This window comes from Haemaphysalis longicornis, unplaced genomic scaffold, assembly GCF_048455015.1.
Source record: "Haemaphysalis longicornis isolate Haplotype H1 unplaced genomic scaffold, Haemaphysalis longicornis Haplotype H1 scaffold_6, whole genome shotgun sequence".
NCBI classification, from domain to species: domain Eukaryota; kingdom Metazoa; phylum Arthropoda; class Arachnida; order Ixodida; family Ixodidae; genus Haemaphysalis; species Haemaphysalis longicornis.
In genome coordinates, this window is record NW_027526407.1 from 187,357,940 (window position 1) to 187,377,473 (window position 19,534).

Here is a 19,534-nt window from a genome sequence, read left to right on the forward strand (position 1 = left end):
AACAAGGCACGTACGGCCAGAGCCCATGTAGTGAACAAGGAGCCCTGTTGGCTGGCGCACCGGATGCCAGACCGGAGGTCTTCAGGGCTTTCTCCTAGGTCCCCACCGGAAACGACATTGCACCTGATGTCAGTTCCTGATAGCAGGTACGCTTGTATAGACAGCATCTATTCAGGTGAAAGAGGAATACAATTCGGGGAACACAGTCGCTGGACAGCCTCCAGAGATGACACCCATACTGATAGTGAGTTGGTGCTATTGTGGTAAGCGTAGCCAGTAAATGCAGACGTTCCTTGGCAGCTGACGAGCGTCGGCTGCAATGTCTTCGTTGGAAGCGAGAAAATGCTGAAGTTCTTCCTAGGCTTCATCGCAACCTTCTACGTCGAGGGGTTCGTAGCTGTAAAAAGGTTGGCCACGTTAGGTTTCTTTCAGAGGATTTGAGACAGGCACTCGGGCATAGGTATACGAAGGCGATTATATTAAGCAGCCAAACGAAAGGACATAGATTTTACACAAGGAACGATAACAGGGCACGGGATGGTTCACTCAACACTAAAGCTAAAACACACGAAACAACGAAACGTCCTACATGAGACTTGCGATGCAGCCGTGTACTGTCGGACACGGCGGCGTAGCCTCGTAGGTCGTAGCGCGACCTCTCGTTGTCGCCCTCGCCGGCAGGAGTGATGCAGGCCCCGGCCCCGTCTGCTGCCCCGGAGCTACATGGACCACCAGGCACCGGAAAACTCGAACCAGTGTGACGCTCATACCGGATTTCTGAGTTGTATGCCCAGCCTGTTGTGCTGCGTCCAGACCTCGTCATCTCTCCCGACACCGGCATCTTCCCTACCGAACCGTTCACAGCGACAGACGTTCCACCGCAGGCCTTCCGCCAGATCCACACCCCTGACTTCTTCCTCTCGAACGGGCACTCCGGAGTGCCCGTGGACGTACTGCTTGTCGCCGCCTTTCGGCCACATTATCACAATGACGCTCCGTTCTCGAAATTTTTTCCATGAAGAACTATTCACTCGCACTCCCCATCACTGAAGAGGGTCGGTGAATATGTAGAATATGGAGCACGAAACACCAAATACAATGTCCTTCCCAGAAGTCTCTAAATAGGAAAAGTCACAGGTATTTTACTTATGCTAATCACAACTCTCTGAGACGAGAAAGTTACAAGTATAGCACTTAGATAAAGCTATTTCACTGAAAGTACACAAGCAGGCGAATGCCAAAGCTTGTAAGTGTAAAAGTAAAATCAAACGCTCAAACAAACGCTATTCACACGCCTGCGAACGTAGAGACTTTTATTGGTGCAATTCCTAGTGTACTAATAACACTAGAATTTCTTTCGACGTCATTACACCTGTTGTCACAGGAAAGCTGCGGCTACCGTAAGGGACAGTACGGAGGACGTAGCTGTCTCCTATCTGGCGAAGAGTTCCTGAGTGTCGCTCGTCGGTGAGGGTTAGTGGGCAACCACCGCGAGACCTTATGAATCGTTTGAGGTCACTTCGCACACTCGGCCAATAGAACTCTTCCAGAATGCGGCCTGATGTTTTCCGGATCACCAGGTGACCATATCTGGCGTTCTCGTGGACCACTCGGAGGATGTCATCCCGGTAGAGTTTCGGGACCAGTAGTTGTTTGCATGTTCGTCCGGTCCCAAGTTCATATTGCCAGTACAAAACGTTGCCGTCTAAACAGAAAGTGAAGTGATTGCCGTTCTTTGAGGAAAAGTGTCGGTTTGTCTTTCGGAAGAAACTTTTCAGGATGCAATCATTGCGCTGTTCCACTGCAAGTTGCTCCTTCGAGGCGTCGACGCCACTTATTGAGGTTACTCTTGAAGGCCCTAGGTAGGTCTTTGCTTTGACAATGGCAGAAACTATGACGGGGTTGTCTTAACACGCGGATTGCTCATCATCCTCAGCTTTTCCTGGCCTATTGAACGCGGTGCCTTTGTCATCGCGGCCCGGATTTTGATTCGGAGGCGCCCGCACACCTGGTGTATTGCCGAGGACAAGACCGTAAATAGGTTTGTCTATGAAAGCAGCACTTATTTTTAGGGTTTTCCGGAAACGTAAGGCGTGTCGATGTGGATCACCGCCTTCTGCAGGGTCTTCACTGAACCATTGACAAGACGCACTTGGCTGGTCTGCCAGGTCAGGCGGTCGTCTGGAACCAGGGTCCTTTGGAAGATAGCCGTGTTACTTCCCGTGTCCGTTAAAGCACTCGTTTTCTTCCCGAGTACATGTCCTCAAACCACGAGCATGCCTTCCACGAGGAAGATGGGGCTTTCCTGCCACGTGTATGGACGCCGGGATTCTTGGGGGCTCTGAAGTTTTTGGCAGCCATGTCGAGCGGTAAAACTCTTGATCCGCGCGCAAGCAACAATCTTCTCATTCCCATGCGGGCACTTCGGCGGCCAGCCCTTTGGTGCACTACGACATTCCGCAGCCCGATGACCGACTCGATCGCAGAGGAAGCACCTTGCATGTGGCCGTTTCTTCCCATCAGTTCGTTCTTGGCTTGTGTCTTGCCATCATCAGCAGCTTCTCCTAGGTTGTGTAAACACTGCCTTTCCGGGAAGCAGTCCGTATACGCTGCTCGAGTAGCAAGAGACTTGCAGTCCCGCTCTTTTAAGAAAAAGCCGAGCTTCCAGCAGCAGCAACGAAGGAACTGCTCCGAGATCGTGTGCTCCAGGAGACCGTCATACGTCTTCGGTACTTCGGCCATCTCAAATCAATGCTCAAAATAACCAGATAGCCGAGCAGTTTACCTTCTTTTCGGTCTCGCCATCTTGGGCCCGTGCCGTCCTAAACTTTTCCTGATATCCTTGCGCCACGAAAGGGAAGCGCAGTAGCACGGCCTTCTTGACTTTCTGGTAATCTAGTGACTCGTCGGCGGTCGTCCGACCAATCACCATCAATGCCTCTCCAGTGAGGCACGTGAGGCATTGAGGCAGTGAGGCATAGCCAGTTTGGTGGTGCCCGAGTTTTGTTTGTTCTTGCATTTGGCGCCTATGCCTCCAACGTGCGACGAACGGTTCCGAACCTTCGACACCTCGTTGGCTCCCACGCACGCACGGAGCACGATAACGTTGGCACAGTGCGTGACGTTTGCTCCTACTGCCAGCGGGCCCTGTACAGTCTAGCCCAGCAACGTTTCCACTGCTTTTAGCGAAGTGGTCAGTGGTTTTAGATTGCTGGTCACTAGATCCCAGTAATGGTCCGCACCAATCAGGATCGATATTTTGATTTCTTCGAAACCTCGTGCGCAGAGTGCGCGTGTGTCCAAACGCATTGCTTCCATCGTCTTGATGACTTGGTCATCTGGCACGGGGATATGCTCGTTGGATATAGCATCTATTTCAAGTGCCTTGATTTGCACGGGCCTTTCTGTGTTTTCGGAATCGATGAGGAGACGTACTTTTCTTATTGTTTTTGTCGTTTTCTGGCCTCCAAATACACCCACAGTTAAAGTCTCCTCTTCCAGGAATTCGCAGCCTAGTTTCTGCGACGCATCGGCAGTAATAAAACTGCGTTGACTTCCGCCGTCGAAAAAAATTTGGTGGCGTCCCGAGGATGCGGAGCCTGCTACTGTTGCGATCAAAGTTTGGAGGAGGACCGTGGGTCTAGTAGAGGCCACGTTGCTGCTGCTCGGGGCGTCTGCAGCGCACATGGTGGTTGCATGCTTTCGAGCACACTTGCGGCAGCGCAGTCGACCTCAGCAGTCCGTGAACAAGTAGCCTTTCTTCAGATATCGGAAGCATCGACCTTCCTTGGTGAGCAGGTGTTTTTTCGCGTGATGGCCCATTCATCGAGGTCGCAGACCTCTGAACGATGCTGTGTGGACTGGCAGAACAGGCACCGCTCAGTGTTGTTCGCTGAAAGGTGTAGAGCCGACATGCTATGTACGTCACAGTGTTGCTGCTTTCTAGGTGGCTTTTCTGGGATCCCAGCGACGTCTGAGGTCCTGACTCCTATATGGTGCTCCACGGATTCTCGACACTGAACTTGATGGTCGATGAACTGGAGAAGCTGTTGAAGCTCTTGTTCGGGCTGTGCCGTCTGGTTCTGTCGGTCCCTTATTACTTGAGGTGAGGTGGATACTGTTGTTGAAGGCGTCGGTGGGCTGAAGCACTCGTGAAACTTCAGAACCATGTCGTATGGCAGTACCCTGAAGAGGATCTCCCGTAGCATTAGGCAGTAATTACCAGTACTAATGCTAAGTGCCTTCAAACTTCGTACATGTACTTGAACCTCGTCGTACAGCAGTAGAAGTTGATGCACGTTCGAAGACTATAAAACTGGCCTCAAGTCCAGAAGGCTTCTGAGGTGATCTTGTACGATGAGCCTTTCGTCACCGAAGCGCTGTCTTAAAATATCGATGGTGTCTTTGTAGCACTCCTCGCTCAGCTGGAGTCCAGAGATGGCCGATGCGGCAGCTCCAGTCACGAGGGTGCTCAAATACTTGAATTTGTCCGCAGTGCTGAGTTCGCTGTTGTTGTGCACAACCGATGAAAACTGCATCCAGAAACACTGCCAGTTCTTCCGGTTCCCATCAAACTTGATTAATTCAAGCTGGGGCAGCTTAGACTTGCTGGTGGCCGGAGTCGGGCAGCTCATCGGTCGTGTGGGTAGTCTGGATGCAAGGGCGTTCTGCAGCTCGAAACGCAGGGTCGCTGTCGTGTTCACGGCCTTATCGCCGTATTTCTTAGCGTCCGATGTCTCATTATCCAGCAGGTAGTCTGGCATCTCGTCAAAAATCCTGTCGTCGAGCTTCCTTATGTGCTGGTGGAGCGCTTCGATTCGTTCAAGAAAGACGCTCAGCTCGGACGCCCAAAGTCCAGGTTGCCCTCGCAACGCTGCTTCCGCTTCGATAATTACGCCGTCCAGCTGAGAGCGGAGGCTCTGGCGACGTCGGAGTAGGCGTTCCATGGCGGTCAGCTGGCGGCCGGGGATTCTGGGGCCAAGGTCGCCAGCGCCGTGTCGGTTCAAAGGGCTTGCGCGGCTCTGGGCATCGGTGAGGTAGTCCTTGTCGCGAGATCCCGGGTTTCCGGCACCATGTAATGAACCTCGAGGTCCTCCGGCTGCCAAGCCGTCGAGAGAGTGAGCGGAGAGCGCACGTCTGAATGATAATGAGGGCTTTAATGGAACTGGCTCGCATGGAGCGCGAGCGCGTGCCACCGCTTGTTTGTCACATGAAACTGATGATTATGCAGCGTCGTCTGCTACAGCGCAGAAGAGGAAGAAGTTCCAACAACGTATATTTGAACAGGCAAAATACTGTACAAGCACGAGGACATGTAACGTGAACGAGAGGTAACTTAGAACGAATTCAAATGCGGGAAACAGTTCAAATACTTTTAAAATGTACAATCACGAGCGTTAACAAATAGATATTACGAAGTAGAACAGTTAACTAAAACAAAAACGAACAGTTCGATGCATATGAGAGACAGAGTCCCACAACATTCACCGACCGGGCCGGACGATGCACCGCTGTCGGAGGCGATTCGGCTATCTGTCAAGCGTGGCTTCGTCGTAGGCCAGGCCGTCCGAGACGATCACGGTAATTCGAGGCCCGGGAGTACGTTGGAGTCCTCCAGAGCGCGGGTCACCGATGGTGTGGTGCACAAACTGGCAGAAGCCGTTGTCACATCACGACGTCCAAACGTAGCTGACTTGCTTCGGCGCGGATTCTCTTTTTATAACTGCGCCGGCACGGAGAGAGAGGACAGACCACACAACGCGCCAGCCGCCGTCGACCGCAGCACAACTTCCCTCTTTCTCCCTTCTGGAATCATCGGCGCGCCTCAGCACTGGCAAAGCTACGCTCGCTCCCCCCGAAAGAACTCGAAGCTTCGGTGAAATCTGAGCGGCGGAGCTTTTATTTTAGAATTTTCTGGCCGGCGAGACGGCCAGAAAATACTTACTCACTGGCGGGCGGGCGAGTAAGCGGCGTTACTGCCGCTTCGTTCGAGAGAGTTCCAGTGTTTTCTCGGGGCGAATAGAACCGAACTGAATGAATCGGACGACTGCAACAAGAATTAGGCACTGTACAATATTATGAAAAAGCTATACGGTACTTTTGGACGTCGTACGCTCGAATTTGTGACACTAGGTTATTGCTGACAAATTTTACTAGCCTGAAGCACGGGATACTTGGTGGTACTTGTCGAGCGGTATTTGGCGATTTGTGCTGCAGTCGAAGAGATTTTATTGCACAAAATAATGATTGTTAGGAAAATGCGCGTTACTGTACACGTCATACTATTTCAGATAGCGGAGGTTGTTTTCTCATCATGGTTGCTAACTGCCACTTGGCACATGAAGTGGTCACTTTCGAATGCCGCCTATATTCGTTTTCCAATTAATCGTATAGTACTTGATCTTGACAATGTTTAAAAATGTAGGTTTCCAAATAAATAGTGAATCTACGCTTAGAATCAAAGCAAAACCACATACGCTGCTTTATTAGTTGCAGCTGAGTCACATTATTGAGAGTTGCACTAACAAAGAACTCTTTGTGTTTGTCATGTATTGCTTCGAGAACCAAGGCGCCATACGTGCGCTATTTTTCCGTAATGGCAGCTTCACAAAATATTTTCCTTATCATGGAACCCACTCACGTTTGTTTGAGCATACGCCAACCACGGAAAGATAAGGTTTTTCCGTGCCGGGGCCTGCTTCAACCTGTTGCCCGCTACAACATCACCCCAGTTGAATCACGCACGCTACTACGCAGTGATGAACTAATAAAATAGTTTTTTTGCGCAACACCCTTTCTAAAACGTTTGCCCCCACATTTATATCGGTGGCAGCTTATTTTCTGGTAAGAATATGTCGTTTTGGGCTTTCCATTAGATATTTTGGTCAATGGGCGGTGCTTTTTTTTTGTTAACGCTTTTCTGAGCTTGAGTATTTTATTAGTGTTCAGAACTGTTTCCTAATTTACGCGCCACCTGTTTGTGGTCGTTTCCAATGTGTTAGTTTTATTTCATGTAATTCTTCCTATGTCACGTATATCTTGCCAACAAAAATTATACTGCATTTAGGGTCACTAAAACAATTGAAGTTCATCAATCGCGGTAAGCATTATTTTATTATTTTCATAATCAGCATGCCCAACCATATTGTTTGGTACCATGTGCTTTCACGTTACCAAAGAAGTCCTCCGTTGGAATTTCAATCTCCTGATGTAGATGCATACCAATACCCTTTGTTTATTATTACTACGACATATAGGATACCGATTCCATGAGCAGTGCATCAAAAACCTGAAGGTTTTATTTGTGCTATTTTTTCACTAGTTTTATGCCTGCTTTGATACATTCTGTACCTCTTTATACTGACCTCACCGGGCAATTTTCAGTTTTGAAAAGTCGTGCTCTTGTCTTACATCACAACAACTACCGCATTTCAATAATTGCAGCACTCACTTCCTCAGGGCTTCCTGTTGAATAGTATAGGTTTTTCACTATACTTACGTCTAGCGTGAAGTTCGAGAAAAACATTTTAGTTTACTCTAACGGGGAACCTTTCTAGCAAACCTTATTATGTTACCTGTAAATATCCTCGGCCATCTGCTACTGACATTTACGGTGTCAATATCCTCCCGTTGCTTTGAATCTTTCTAAACGCAAAAACTTTCCTAGATCCAAACTGTCGGAATACGACCATTCTTCGGAAGCTGATTCCAACGATGATTTTGTCCACCTCTACTTGAAAAAAATTGAGGAGACAAAATGCAACCCAGACTCTCCTTTTCAGTGTGAGTAACCATCTTTCAATAGCTTCTGTAGTGGGAGTAGTTCGAAAAAACCACCCATTAAATCCGCACAACATCCATATGTAGTTACTGCGATTATTTAGGCTTTTGTCCTGTTCTTTACACACAAACATGATAACTAATATATTGTAAGCAAGAAAGAGCTTGGAAAATACTAATCCACTATATGACATGTAACAGCAGTGCCGATCTGAAAAGAATCTTTAGTCTACGAACAATATTATCCCTTCGGGAATACGTGAAGCAAGACGCTTTTTTATTTCACCAAACTGACCCTTCTCCTGTTTAACGACCACTGTATTTGCGCAACCCCATAGCTCTTATTACTGCATCTGATAGGAATGTCAGTATCGTCAGCAGTACAATCCCCGCTAAGCGACTCAAATGGGAGCCCTTGCCCGTGTCACTATTGCTCAGGCAGTGGCTAACCGATGTAAAGACAAAAGCACGAGCACTTGTATTCATCTATATCAATTTTAGTAATCGTTTCTTCAGGCCGTTTTTGTATGGACAAGACCGTAATAATCTAACCGTAAAAGCAATTTCTATTTGTTGCGGAACAGGATCCACTAATCATTTTCCGCAATCAAGCCCATGATATCGCCTAAATGAACTCTGGACTTTGTTCACTAAAACATTTTGCTACTTACTTATCGTAATAAGTATTATTAAACGCAAAATAACTTCAAAGCAATACCTCAGTGCTAAGGTATGGTTCCTCAGAATTGTGGGGAGCTGGTTATTTTGCGTATGAAATCAATTCCGGTAGTTTAAGACAAACTGAAATTTTCAACGAAGTGCAGGGCCTCTAAAAAATGTAATATTATTCATTATTCACTCGACTGAGTCTGAGAGGAGGTTACAGACAGCATCGGGACAGTGCGTACGTGGTGGGGATGTTTTATGTGTATATTGTGGGGAGTACAATAGGTATGAGAGCAATAGTCTAGTTTTTCTATTATTTTGTGTTTTTGCCTCTCTGGTGTTTTGTGACTCTGCGGCCGTCCTATTTATCATCTTAGTCCCCTATTTCAAGCGCTGTTTTTCTTCTTAAAGATGCAACACAAACTGCGCCAACGACACGCTGTACTGAGTCCCAATCCGATTGTTGTTTTCATACCTGTCCCCATGTTATTGCTACACTTTTTCGTTATTCTACATGTGCCAGTGTAAACGATTCTCAGAGTACTGTTCTGGCTGAACGAATAGGTCGATAAAATTAAACCCACTTCCACCCCCAGTGAAATATGCTGAAAGAGCGATTCGAACCCCGGTTCGAACAGCGGTTCGGCTTGAACGTCGACGCCGCTCGCCTGAGAACAGCAGCTTCGTCTCCACGCAAGTTCTGCGGTTCGAGGAAAGAAATCGGCAGTGCCGGCAAGCTCCCTTCTCTTTGCCTCCCCCAGTGGGAGGAAGCCAAACCCGCTCCGGCGATGTGTTTTACGAACTGATTGTCCGTCAGGGTGAGGGGTGAACCATGCAGAATCGGTAATGCGGCTGTGAAGAAGCGGTTAGTGCTAATATGTAGCCTACACTTATTGTTTTCATTATTTTCAGTGGCCTAGGCACTCAACGCAAGTAAAGTTTTTTCACTGCGTGGATCAGACATTTTTGTCTGCGGACCCCTGTAAGGGAGCAGCGAATGTTTTCTCCCAAGCCAAAGAGTGTCTCTAATTTACATATGATACTGACATAGATTTCAGTGCGATTACGCAAAACACTAACATGTTCGAAAAAGTGGACGAACACACACATAGCCTAAGCATTTTTTTTGCGTTCGAAAAAGTGGAGGAACACACAGATTCCCTAAGCAACATTTTTTGCGCAATCTTACCGCAACAATAAATATCTGGAGTGCTCAGAATACTCCCCGTAACGGCAATACACTCTTTCGCAATTCCAGTCGTTTTTTTTTTTCCTGCATTCAACAACGTAATTAGGAGCGTTTCAAAATTCCCGCAGTTTCCACTTTGAAGTGCAAGCACATTTGGGGCAGACGTGGAAGAACGCGAGAGAAAATTTTTCACTCTTTGTTTTTAATATTTCTTAACACTTTACGAAACACTAAAAACAAGAAACGCTTTTAGTTCTTAATGTTTAGAACTACCGTAATGAGTTTATTTCTCTTGTTTAAAGCCTGGTGAGATGGCTGTTGCGTTGAGCTTTCACGAGTTCTTCGAGGGTATTGTGGATTCCGAGTTGAAGGAAACGACAAGTAGAGGTTTGAGCGGGGAGGCCAAGTCCAATTTTGAAAGCTTTCGAATTAGTATGTCGGCTTTCCCCCGTTCTTTGAGTTTGAGGGAGATGTCTGGGGTGGAATATGTGATGCGACAAATTGAAAGTGCTTGAATAAGTCGTATTGTATCGTCTTCTTTGAGGACTCCTCCTTACCACTACCGGCCGACACGTCCTCCAGGCCCTCGGATAATCGACCCCACCTGCTATACAAGCCCTTCAGTGCATTCCATCTTCAATTCGGTCCCACAATACTGTATGCGCAATTCCTAACAATATGCACCCAGAATTCAACCAAGGTAGAAGACTCTTTGGTTAAACATCTTCGATCCCAATTCCACTTTCACTCCGACTCGCTCATGCTCTGGCGCTTGTAAACTGAGAACGTATATTTCTCACCTTCCTCACAACTCTCTCGACATCAACCACCACTGCCGAAGAAATTGCCACAGCCATGGCCGCTAAAACTGGCTCCGAATACCTTACAATAATAACACATTCCCAGCAAGCCTGCCGTATCATTCAACGTGGACGCATTTCACTTCCCCCCTTACGCATGCTCGCATCAATCAATCCCCTCCCCGAGCTGTACATCGTGTGGACGCCCGGCCACTCGTCCCTCGATAGAAATGAGGCGGCTCACGCCTCACGGTCCAGCCTCCTCCACCTCCCGCTGTTCCATCACACTCGATATCCTGCACCATTATAGCAACCTTAGCCTCACTTTGCCTAAACCTCACCCTCAACTAACCAAGGAGCAAGCAATCATCTGGCGTCGATTAAAAACAAACACTTATGACAACGCCCCCATCCTGCACGCTCGTTCCCCTACCCGATACACCCTCACCTGTCACTTCTGCCCCTCTTTTAATACTATCTACAACATGGTGTGGGCCTCTCAAAACAACCCATCGTTTACCCCCAATCCCAACCCTTCCCCAGAGCAGTGGGAGGGCCTGCTGACCAGCTCCCATCACGCTGACCAGATCTTTCTGGTGACCCGTGCCAGGGCTGCAGACAAGGCCCAAGGGTACCTGGACTGAGGCGAACCCACCCCCCTGAGCGACTGCCCAACCACCGCAGTTTGCTCTATTAAACATATTAGATGCGACTGCATCTCATTCACTCGCCTTGTCCCTCCATACGGCGTTGTCCGCACCTCCCCCTACACTATAAAAAAAATAATAGTTAGCGGCGCCCGGTTTCGATCCCACGACTCCGTGGGCGGAACGCGAGGTACATGGTGCTCTTCCCACTGCGCCACAAAACCGAGACAGAATCAAATGCTACGAACGCGCCTTATATCCTTGACTCATTCAAACTACGTCAAGATGCTACTGAAACAACGCATGATGGGGCAATGATTAACACTTGCAATAAAAGAAAAGAAGCTCCCACTTACAGCAACAATTATGGAGTAAAGGTCGTTGCGACAGCGAAGCCCCAAGCATACCACTTAGAGGGATTGACCAAGATTGGCCAATAAAACATTATATTAATCATAAAACATAATAATCATACGCGTTCCCGACACGTTTCAAGCGATTTCAGAATCAATCCAACGGAAACACCAAGTGAACCCCACGATGCGTCGCATCTACACAGGGTTCCCATCGCGGGGAGGTGGGCGAAATTTATTCTCTCTCTCTCTCTCTGGTTTAAAGGGCGACCAAAATTAACTCTTTCAGTCCATGTGTCGCTCCTTAACTTACTAAACGGGTTTAATCAACTCAATACTCAACAATTCAGTATTAAGAAATGATATCTATGCACAATATCACCTCTTTGCATCCCAAACGTCTCTTCGAGCCTTCTGGGGCAATCTAGGCTCATTCACATGAGAAATAGGTAATGGGGAAGTCCACACACAACTGTGCATGCTCGCTCAATTTTTCGTCATTTCATTTCAGGTCCCTTTTATGGAAAAATTGATCTTATATCTGGTAGCGACTGGCTTTCTATGGACACTATATAGCCTTACAATAGAAAGAGAAGTTCAGGAACAACAATCCTGTCGGCTAAATCCAGAACTCGCATGTGCTATCGGCGTCAAATGAAACGCGAACATGAAAACATGAACCTGAACACACAAACAGCGCGATTTCTTTCCATGCAAGCCAAAATGACGCGTGGCTTAGTTACAAAAACAAAGTTGGGAAAAGTCCATTTCTAAACATACCAATAGCAAGGTATTATATGAACCCTACGAACAGTATTTTTCAATTTCGCACGTTCCTGTTTTTATTTTCGTGTAGGCGTTTCATTTGACGCCGGTAGTACCTTTCTTTGAAGGATTACGTTTTACAGCGCAGCTCTATATACCTAGGTTTTCACGCAGAGCGTGCGCAGATAAACCGGCTTAAACATGAAATTTTTCCCACTTTGTGGTCAACGGGTTTTGGGTGTAAGATGCCTATGAAGTGGCAGGGAAACAGTCACCTCCATGATTGTCCGCTAGAAAAACTAGCCCTTAAAGGTTTCATTTAGCTAATTGTTAAGGAAGTATGCCCTATCGCAAATTACAAACCAAACTTTTCCTTAGTGCAATCCTTGGACTTTGCCAAGCTTCGCTTGTCACCCTTCTTCACAGAGTGAAATGGAACAGAATTCTGACAAATTCCTCCATTCTTATTTGCCTCAGTTACTTTGTACGTTGTGGCTAAGTTTGTTCGCCCTTTTTCTCTTCAGACAGATTTCTGGTTGGGCACATTGGTAACTTCATTGTTGCGGGAACAATGTCCCCCTGGGACTCCATGCAACAGACTTTCGTACTCCTGGCCATCCACAAAGACACTTTTCAAAGGAACGTTCAACAAGAAATTGACGACATTGTCGGACAGCACCGGTGCCCCACATGGAAAGACCGAAAGAGCATGCCGTTCACGCTGGCCTGGCTGTGGGAAGTGGAGCGATGGAAAGCGGCACCAATCAAAATTCCAAGAGAGTGGGTCACGTGCATTTTATTTCATGACGGTGGTGGTTCTTAAAACTGGGGATCGAGCAACATTTCAAAGAACCGTTGGGGTCCTTAAGCATTGGCTAATTCTGTGGCAACCATTACATAAAATAAAATTCGTGTTTATTTTCATTAATTTTTTTATGTAAGCGGGGCTGTTAGCTGGAAGACGTGTTCTAGACAACTCTGAACTATTATTTTAAATATTTGTCGTAAAATGCGCACCTGCCAATTGCGGCTGTAATCAAACAATATTTATAGCAAGCAATGAAGTTTGACTATCCATGGGTAACAGTTGCAATTTGAAGACAGGGAACACATGCTGTGTTAATACGCAAAGTAGGTTATGCGTAAGGTCAAGCGGTGAGAAAGCGCTTTAGCCTTGGCAACAAAAAAATAGTACAGATTCTAAATATCATTGCGTTTCACGTGTCGTAACTGCTAATCAAAAGAGAAAGATAAAATATAGGCGCAGAGTGACAATGTATGGAGCACAATGTATGGACGCAATGTATGGACGCACTATCTTATTATAGATAATGAACAGGTGGGTTAGCTCTGTCCCCACGAATAATGGAGCAGAACAAACGCATACCTTCGATAATAACTTAAGGAATTGAACCTGCCGCTTGCTACTACGCACGTTGGAAGGCAGCACTTAAGAATAAACAGCCATGGGAATAAGCATGATAAGTAGTGCATACGGACATCAGGCAAACGTCATGAATTGCTATACTACTTTATCTAAAGACATCCTACCTTACATTAGGATGACGTTAGGAAAAATTATATTGTTCGAGCTTGCCGTGTGCTGCAAGAAACCGACGATAAGTCATCTTCCGGCCGAAAAGAACAAATACTTAGAGAGATATGGGAAGTAAAATAACAGATATACTTCCATGGGAAGATAAGGTAGCACAATTTGGCGTAAAATGATCCATTGCCAAGGGGCGTTGCGGCAGTGATCTAGATCCTGCAGGAAAAAGGAATCGTTCCTCCATCTGAAACTGATAAATGAATGTTTATTTTGTTTGAAAAAATACCCCTGTTAAAACACGACTTCTTCAAAGAGGCTCTTTCAAACACCAGCAGAGAAGCTGCGGTTTCTAACACTTTTCTCCCGCACAGTGACGAAACAGTCAACACATTCCAGAGATACTCAGATATATTTTGCTCTGTCAATGTAATTCCCTGGGAAGATAGACCTGTCTCATAAAGGGGTTAACAGCGCACAAAGAAGACGACACCTTTCTGATGCTATACCAACTAGCCCACCAAGCCATCTTCGTAAAATTTGGCGTCTGTTTCAAAACGCGGAATTTCAGGCAGCGTTCATCGCGTTTTGTCATAGTGTAATTATATGCTTTTATGCATATAATGGTTTGTCTTTGTAGTGTGCACATTTTTGTCTCTGGTACTGCAGAGTAAACGTAACGTGATATTTATATACCCTGTAATGGCATAACTTTAAGAATTTTTCACCCATTATCGATTATCCGAACATCTACCCCTTTATGCTCGCATAGTGAGTCGTGTACCCTAAAAATAAATAGTTTATGTCAAACTTGCTGTTTTTCCGCGAATGAAATTGTTTTCCAATCAGGCGTACGTGGCAGGCAACGAGGCAACGGCTCTCCAGGAGCCAAGCAAAACTGCTATCAAGCGGCTCCGGCGCACCGTCAGACATGGCTACTGCGCAATGGAGGTGCACATCTGGGCACGCGCCGGCGCCAGTGCGTCTGCCGCGGTTATGACGTCACTCCTCTCTAATGCGCAGACTGGCGAATGTGCAGACCCAATTCTCTACACACCCGTACTCCAATTGGTTTGGATTTCCAATCAAATGCAATCCAATTTAATCTAATCCAATCCAACTCCAATCCAAGCAAAGCCAGACCAAATCAAACCAAGCCAAGCCAATTCAATCCAATGCGATCCAATGCTCCTTGCGCTTGCGCAGCATGGCCCTTCAAGGTCCCCGCGAAACAGCCGAACCTCGGCCAGTGTAGCTTACGCTACAAAGAACACTTTTATGTCGTGTTGCCCAATATTGTAACGAGCACGCATTTCTGACGCGGCATGATACCAAAAGATTATGTGTAGAAGCATCAGCAGAGGCTGAAGTCTTCGGTTGCAATGGTGGTTTCGTAACGGTTTCAAAGGTCAATTGTTTTGTCAAAAACGGTGTACAAACAAACCTAAACGTTGTAACAACTTGAGTCGTACAGCGAAAAGACCACACCGTCTTTTACAACCGAGCACACTAAAGAACGGCTCAGTTTAACGCCTACGAAAAGCAATAGCGCAAGATTCTTTTCGAATAGATTCTACCGTTCTGCAAGGTGCTTCGCATCTTTCGAACCTTATAGACTGTCTTTAATTTTTCCCGCCCCTAATCCCGACTTTTCAGAGCACGGGAAGATATCGTCGTCGGTGATCTCTTTGTACCAAAGGGCACTGTGGTTCTCCTCAACAAGTGGGCCGCGCACAAGGATCCCCGCTACTGGAGAGAACCGCACAAGTTTCGCCCCAGCCGGTTTCTAAACGATGACGGATCCTTTAATGAGGAAAAGCCAGAAAGCCTGGTTCCGTTTTCCTTGGGTGAGTTTAAACCTCCGCGGTTGCGCAAATGCTAAGGCGCTGTTTTACTGGAGTCCAAGGGCACGGATTCGATCCCGGCCCGCGGCGGCTCCTTTTTGGTAGAGGCAAAAGGCGAATCCCACGGTGTGTCGAGATTATGGAGCGCGTTTAAGATCCCCAGATTGTCGAAATTCATCCGGAGCCCTGCACTACGGCGCCCCTCATCGCCTGTGAAACGTAGGCGCGTTAAGCCTCACTGTCAATCAGTCAATAAATCAATCAGTCAATCAATTAATCAATCAATCAACTTGTGTGTGGGACACTACCTTGTTCTTGATCATAACACCATTCAAATGCGATAGAAGAAACAATTTCATTCGTTTTAGGAAACCATGAAATTGCACAATTTTTAAATTCATTTTTGGCAGTTTCTAAAGTAAAGGCAATGGCGCGAGGGTTCAGAAACGAAGATTGACCCTGGGCCCACTGAATACTCCTGAGATGAAGAACGGCACTCGGGGTACTAATACGGCCAAGGGAACTGCTGAAGAATATCATGCCGTGCTAAACACCATGCTTAACATATCTACAATGGCTTGCAGAGACACTTAACTTCAATCGCACTGTTTCAGCGCTATAAGAAGACATGAAGAACCCATAAAGAGAAATGTGGCAATATACGCCGAGCCCCAATCTCCAAATGTAATTCATTCCATCTTCCACACCCCTACCTTTATATCGGCTATTAATTAAACAGGCTTTCGTGCGAACCAGAATGTTGATGAAGAGCTGATAGAAATGCAAGGCGGCTGCTAAAGTTGGTTTGCCTGTGTTTTCTTACCCATATGATTATCAGTTTATAGACGAAAATGAGATTGAGATTGGCTCGTGATTATTATCCTTAGTTTTTAGAAAATTGTGGCTTCTGAAAGAGCAAGTAATACGTATATAAGTTACATGTAACTATGCTGAAAGATGACGTGTTATGCCAAGGTATTTAATGCTGAAAACAAGAAAAGACGTAGCAGTTACAGCCAGTAGTGACCTAACTGTGTGGTTTATTGGTCCAAAACCATGTCCTGCAGCGGTACCATAAAACTTACCAGCAACGCGCGTGCCCTTTCTCGCGCTATTTGCTATGTATGAGCAAGGTCTTGCAAAGCACAATGACAGGATACATTATCCTAACGTGCCGTTCACATAAAAGCGGTATGTGTAGTTTAGAGGCGTGGCTCTAGATAACGCAAGGATTTCTGTGAAAGTTATATTTGTTTATCTGCTTACTTTTTTGTTAATGGGTTTAATATAAATCAGGGGGGTGCGTGTGTGCTCTAGAAAATACTTGCTGCTCCCCCATTCTTCACATTGCAAATATTTTCTGGGCAAAAACACTGCACGATTCAGGAATGGTTCCGACATGTTTAGCTTTTTTTGCACGTTCCGGTGACGCATTGGGCGATATCGAAAATTCGTATTTCTTTCTAACTCGTCATATGTGTGTCATGCGGGTCCACCTGTCCACGGCGGCGGCCACGTCAGTAATACAGCAGAGGGGGACAAGAATCTCTCGGTCCGTACATGCCGCCACTGGAATTTTATTGCGGCAACGTTCTGGGCTAAAGCCCTTGTAGGGAGCAGACTCGGTTGGTGTGGCTGAGGCGGCTTCCTATATTTATTTGGAGAGCGCATGCCTGCCAGAATTTGGAGCGGCGAAGACGAGCTACCGCCCAGCTGCGCAGTCGTGTTCGATCTCTCGCGGGGCACTTCTGACGCTGGCCAGGCACCGCTGATGACGATACTAGCGCTCATGATGACGATGGCGATGGTGTCGCTACACCCTCTAGAGGGAGCGTGGCTGAGCTTTACTACTAGAACAGCTTTCAGTCATAAATGGGATATCCTAACATTGCGCGGGGTTGAATGAATACGGGAGGGTATTAAGGTGCTGAGTAGTGTCCATATTTTATGCTACTGAGGTCATGACGAAAGGGAGAAATTTAGAGTAGGTTTCCCGGTTCATAAACGGGTACCGCAGAAAACTGGAGAAATTGTACAACTTTAGCGAAAGAAAATATCGAGCTGCGAAGAGACAAACAAGACGCACAGTGTTAGAATATTCAAACTTCCAGCTACGAAAGTTTCTACGTGGAGGTGGAATTGGCAATGACTAAGGTAAAAGCAAAGTACACGATAGTGATGGGCTAATTGAATGCAAAAGTTATAAGAAGCGACTGGGCAGACGTGTGGCAGGAAAGCTATTGGAGCAGAGAACATAAAAATATTTGTAATCTATCTAGTCACGAGAAGCCGGTGTTCCTCGCTTCGAGCTTCTTTCGCGGTATTGTCTGATTTTTCCAAGTCACCTGCGCGTTTACGGCTACTGCTTCTTATCTGTATAAACCTGAGATGTACTAAATCCCCACGTTCTGGATTTTGTTTCAGATGTACCCTTACCTCGTTTGGTATGGGTGTTACGGCGACCCTGCTTCGTGTAGCCGAAGAGTTGGCGTGCCGCGGGTTCTGGTCCGTTCGATTGGAGAATTGTTGGAGAAATCGAGCAATTTGCGATTAACCTAAATTAATCCGAAAATGGTGCGGATTTTTGCTTCCCTTGTTTGCGTCGGGGTTTCTTAGGCAAGCGATATCAGCCGAGTCCACGTGGTGCGGGTTTAATAGATTGGGTTGCCGTTGATCATTAATCCGCAATAAGTGATGTGCGCGCCTTTTCCAGTCAGCGGGTGTGTTGCGTTGATGGGTTCCCCTTAGAGATTCATGGCAAATATGTCACACGTAACTGTTTTCCAGAGAAAGCTCTCACGAACACATTTTCACCACACACTTAATAAACGTAGCTTCAACGTGTTGACTGGACATTTCTCGCTTCTATTTACAGGTAAGAGATCGTGCCCGGGAGAGAAGTTCGCCTTGATGGAAATGTTCCTGATGATGACGTTCGTTCTGCAGAAGTATACTGTGATGCTAGATAAGCCGATTCCACAAGACGAAGAACACCCGGACGTCTGGCTGTGCAATCCATTTGCTGTAGGGCTGCGGTTCTTGCCCCGACCGAGCTCAGCCATTTACGGCCCCTGAGCGCCTCCCTCAGAATATAAACTCAGGGTTACACGGAAGCAGTGTTAGCTTGAGGGGTTGTGCCAAATACAGCGCGGAATTTCAAATACACTTCCAATAGTAAAATCAATCATAAAATACACAACAATGCCCCAGTCGAAGCTTTTTCATCAAGCAAGCTTTTCAGTCGAAGTTTTTCAAGGTGGTGGTGATGATTAGGGTAATGATGATGGTGACCTGGTGAGCATTTTGTTTTGGCTGCGTCTAATCTCACGGCAGCCATAAGAATTAACTCCGGGAAATTCTTGTTCCACAAAGGCTGGCTGGTTTACAGTTCGCTTAATATTATTACTTCCCAACGTAACCCAACATAACATAACCTCACCGAACATAACGTAACCTGAAGTTACCTAACCTACCCAAATCCCGCCCAGCTGCAACAAACCTCACCTAACCCACCCAGCCCAACGACGCAGAACGCCACCTGTATTAAACCTAATGCAACCAATTCTTGAAAACATGTGCGGCGGGCGCTTGATATGGCAATAACCTGAATGAAACCGGCCACGGTGGCTCAGTGACTAACGCGTTCCGCTGTTGAGCTCGAAGACGTGGGTTCGATCCCCGGCCGTGGCGGCCGCTTTTCTGATGGAGGCTAAAAAAACACCGTGTGTTCGAGATTACAGCGCACGTTAAGGATCACCAGGTTGTCAAAATTATTTCGGAGCCCTCCACTACGGCGCGCCTCATCGCCTGCGTTGCATCGGCGCGTTAAACCCGACAATCATCAATAACCAGAATAAAAAAAAGCACTAACAAATTCACGAAGAGCAAAGACTTGAAAAATTCCGAAGCTACCAAATTTCCGCCCTCCCGTGCTCGAACCAGTGT

General features: G+C 46.8%; 1 protein-coding gene across 1 annotated transcript; it reads left to right on the top strand.

Annotated features, from left to right (window-relative positions):
- Nucleotides 1-7,672: 7,672 nt before the first annotated feature.
- LOC144142112 (cytochrome P450 2D1-like) lies at nt 7,673-18,855 on the top strand. The gene is made up of 4 exons (XM_077673518.1): nt 7,673-7,782; nt 12,724-12,979; nt 15,402-15,592; nt 18,465-18,855. The coding sequence occupies exons 2-4, from the start codon at nt 12,771-12,773 to the stop codon at nt 18,662-18,664; spliced, it is 600 nt and encodes a 199-aa protein (XP_077529644.1). The 5' UTR covers nt 7,673-7,782; nt 12,724-12,770; the 3' UTR covers nt 18,665-18,855.
- The last annotated feature ends 679 nt before the right edge of the window (nt 18,856-19,534 follow it).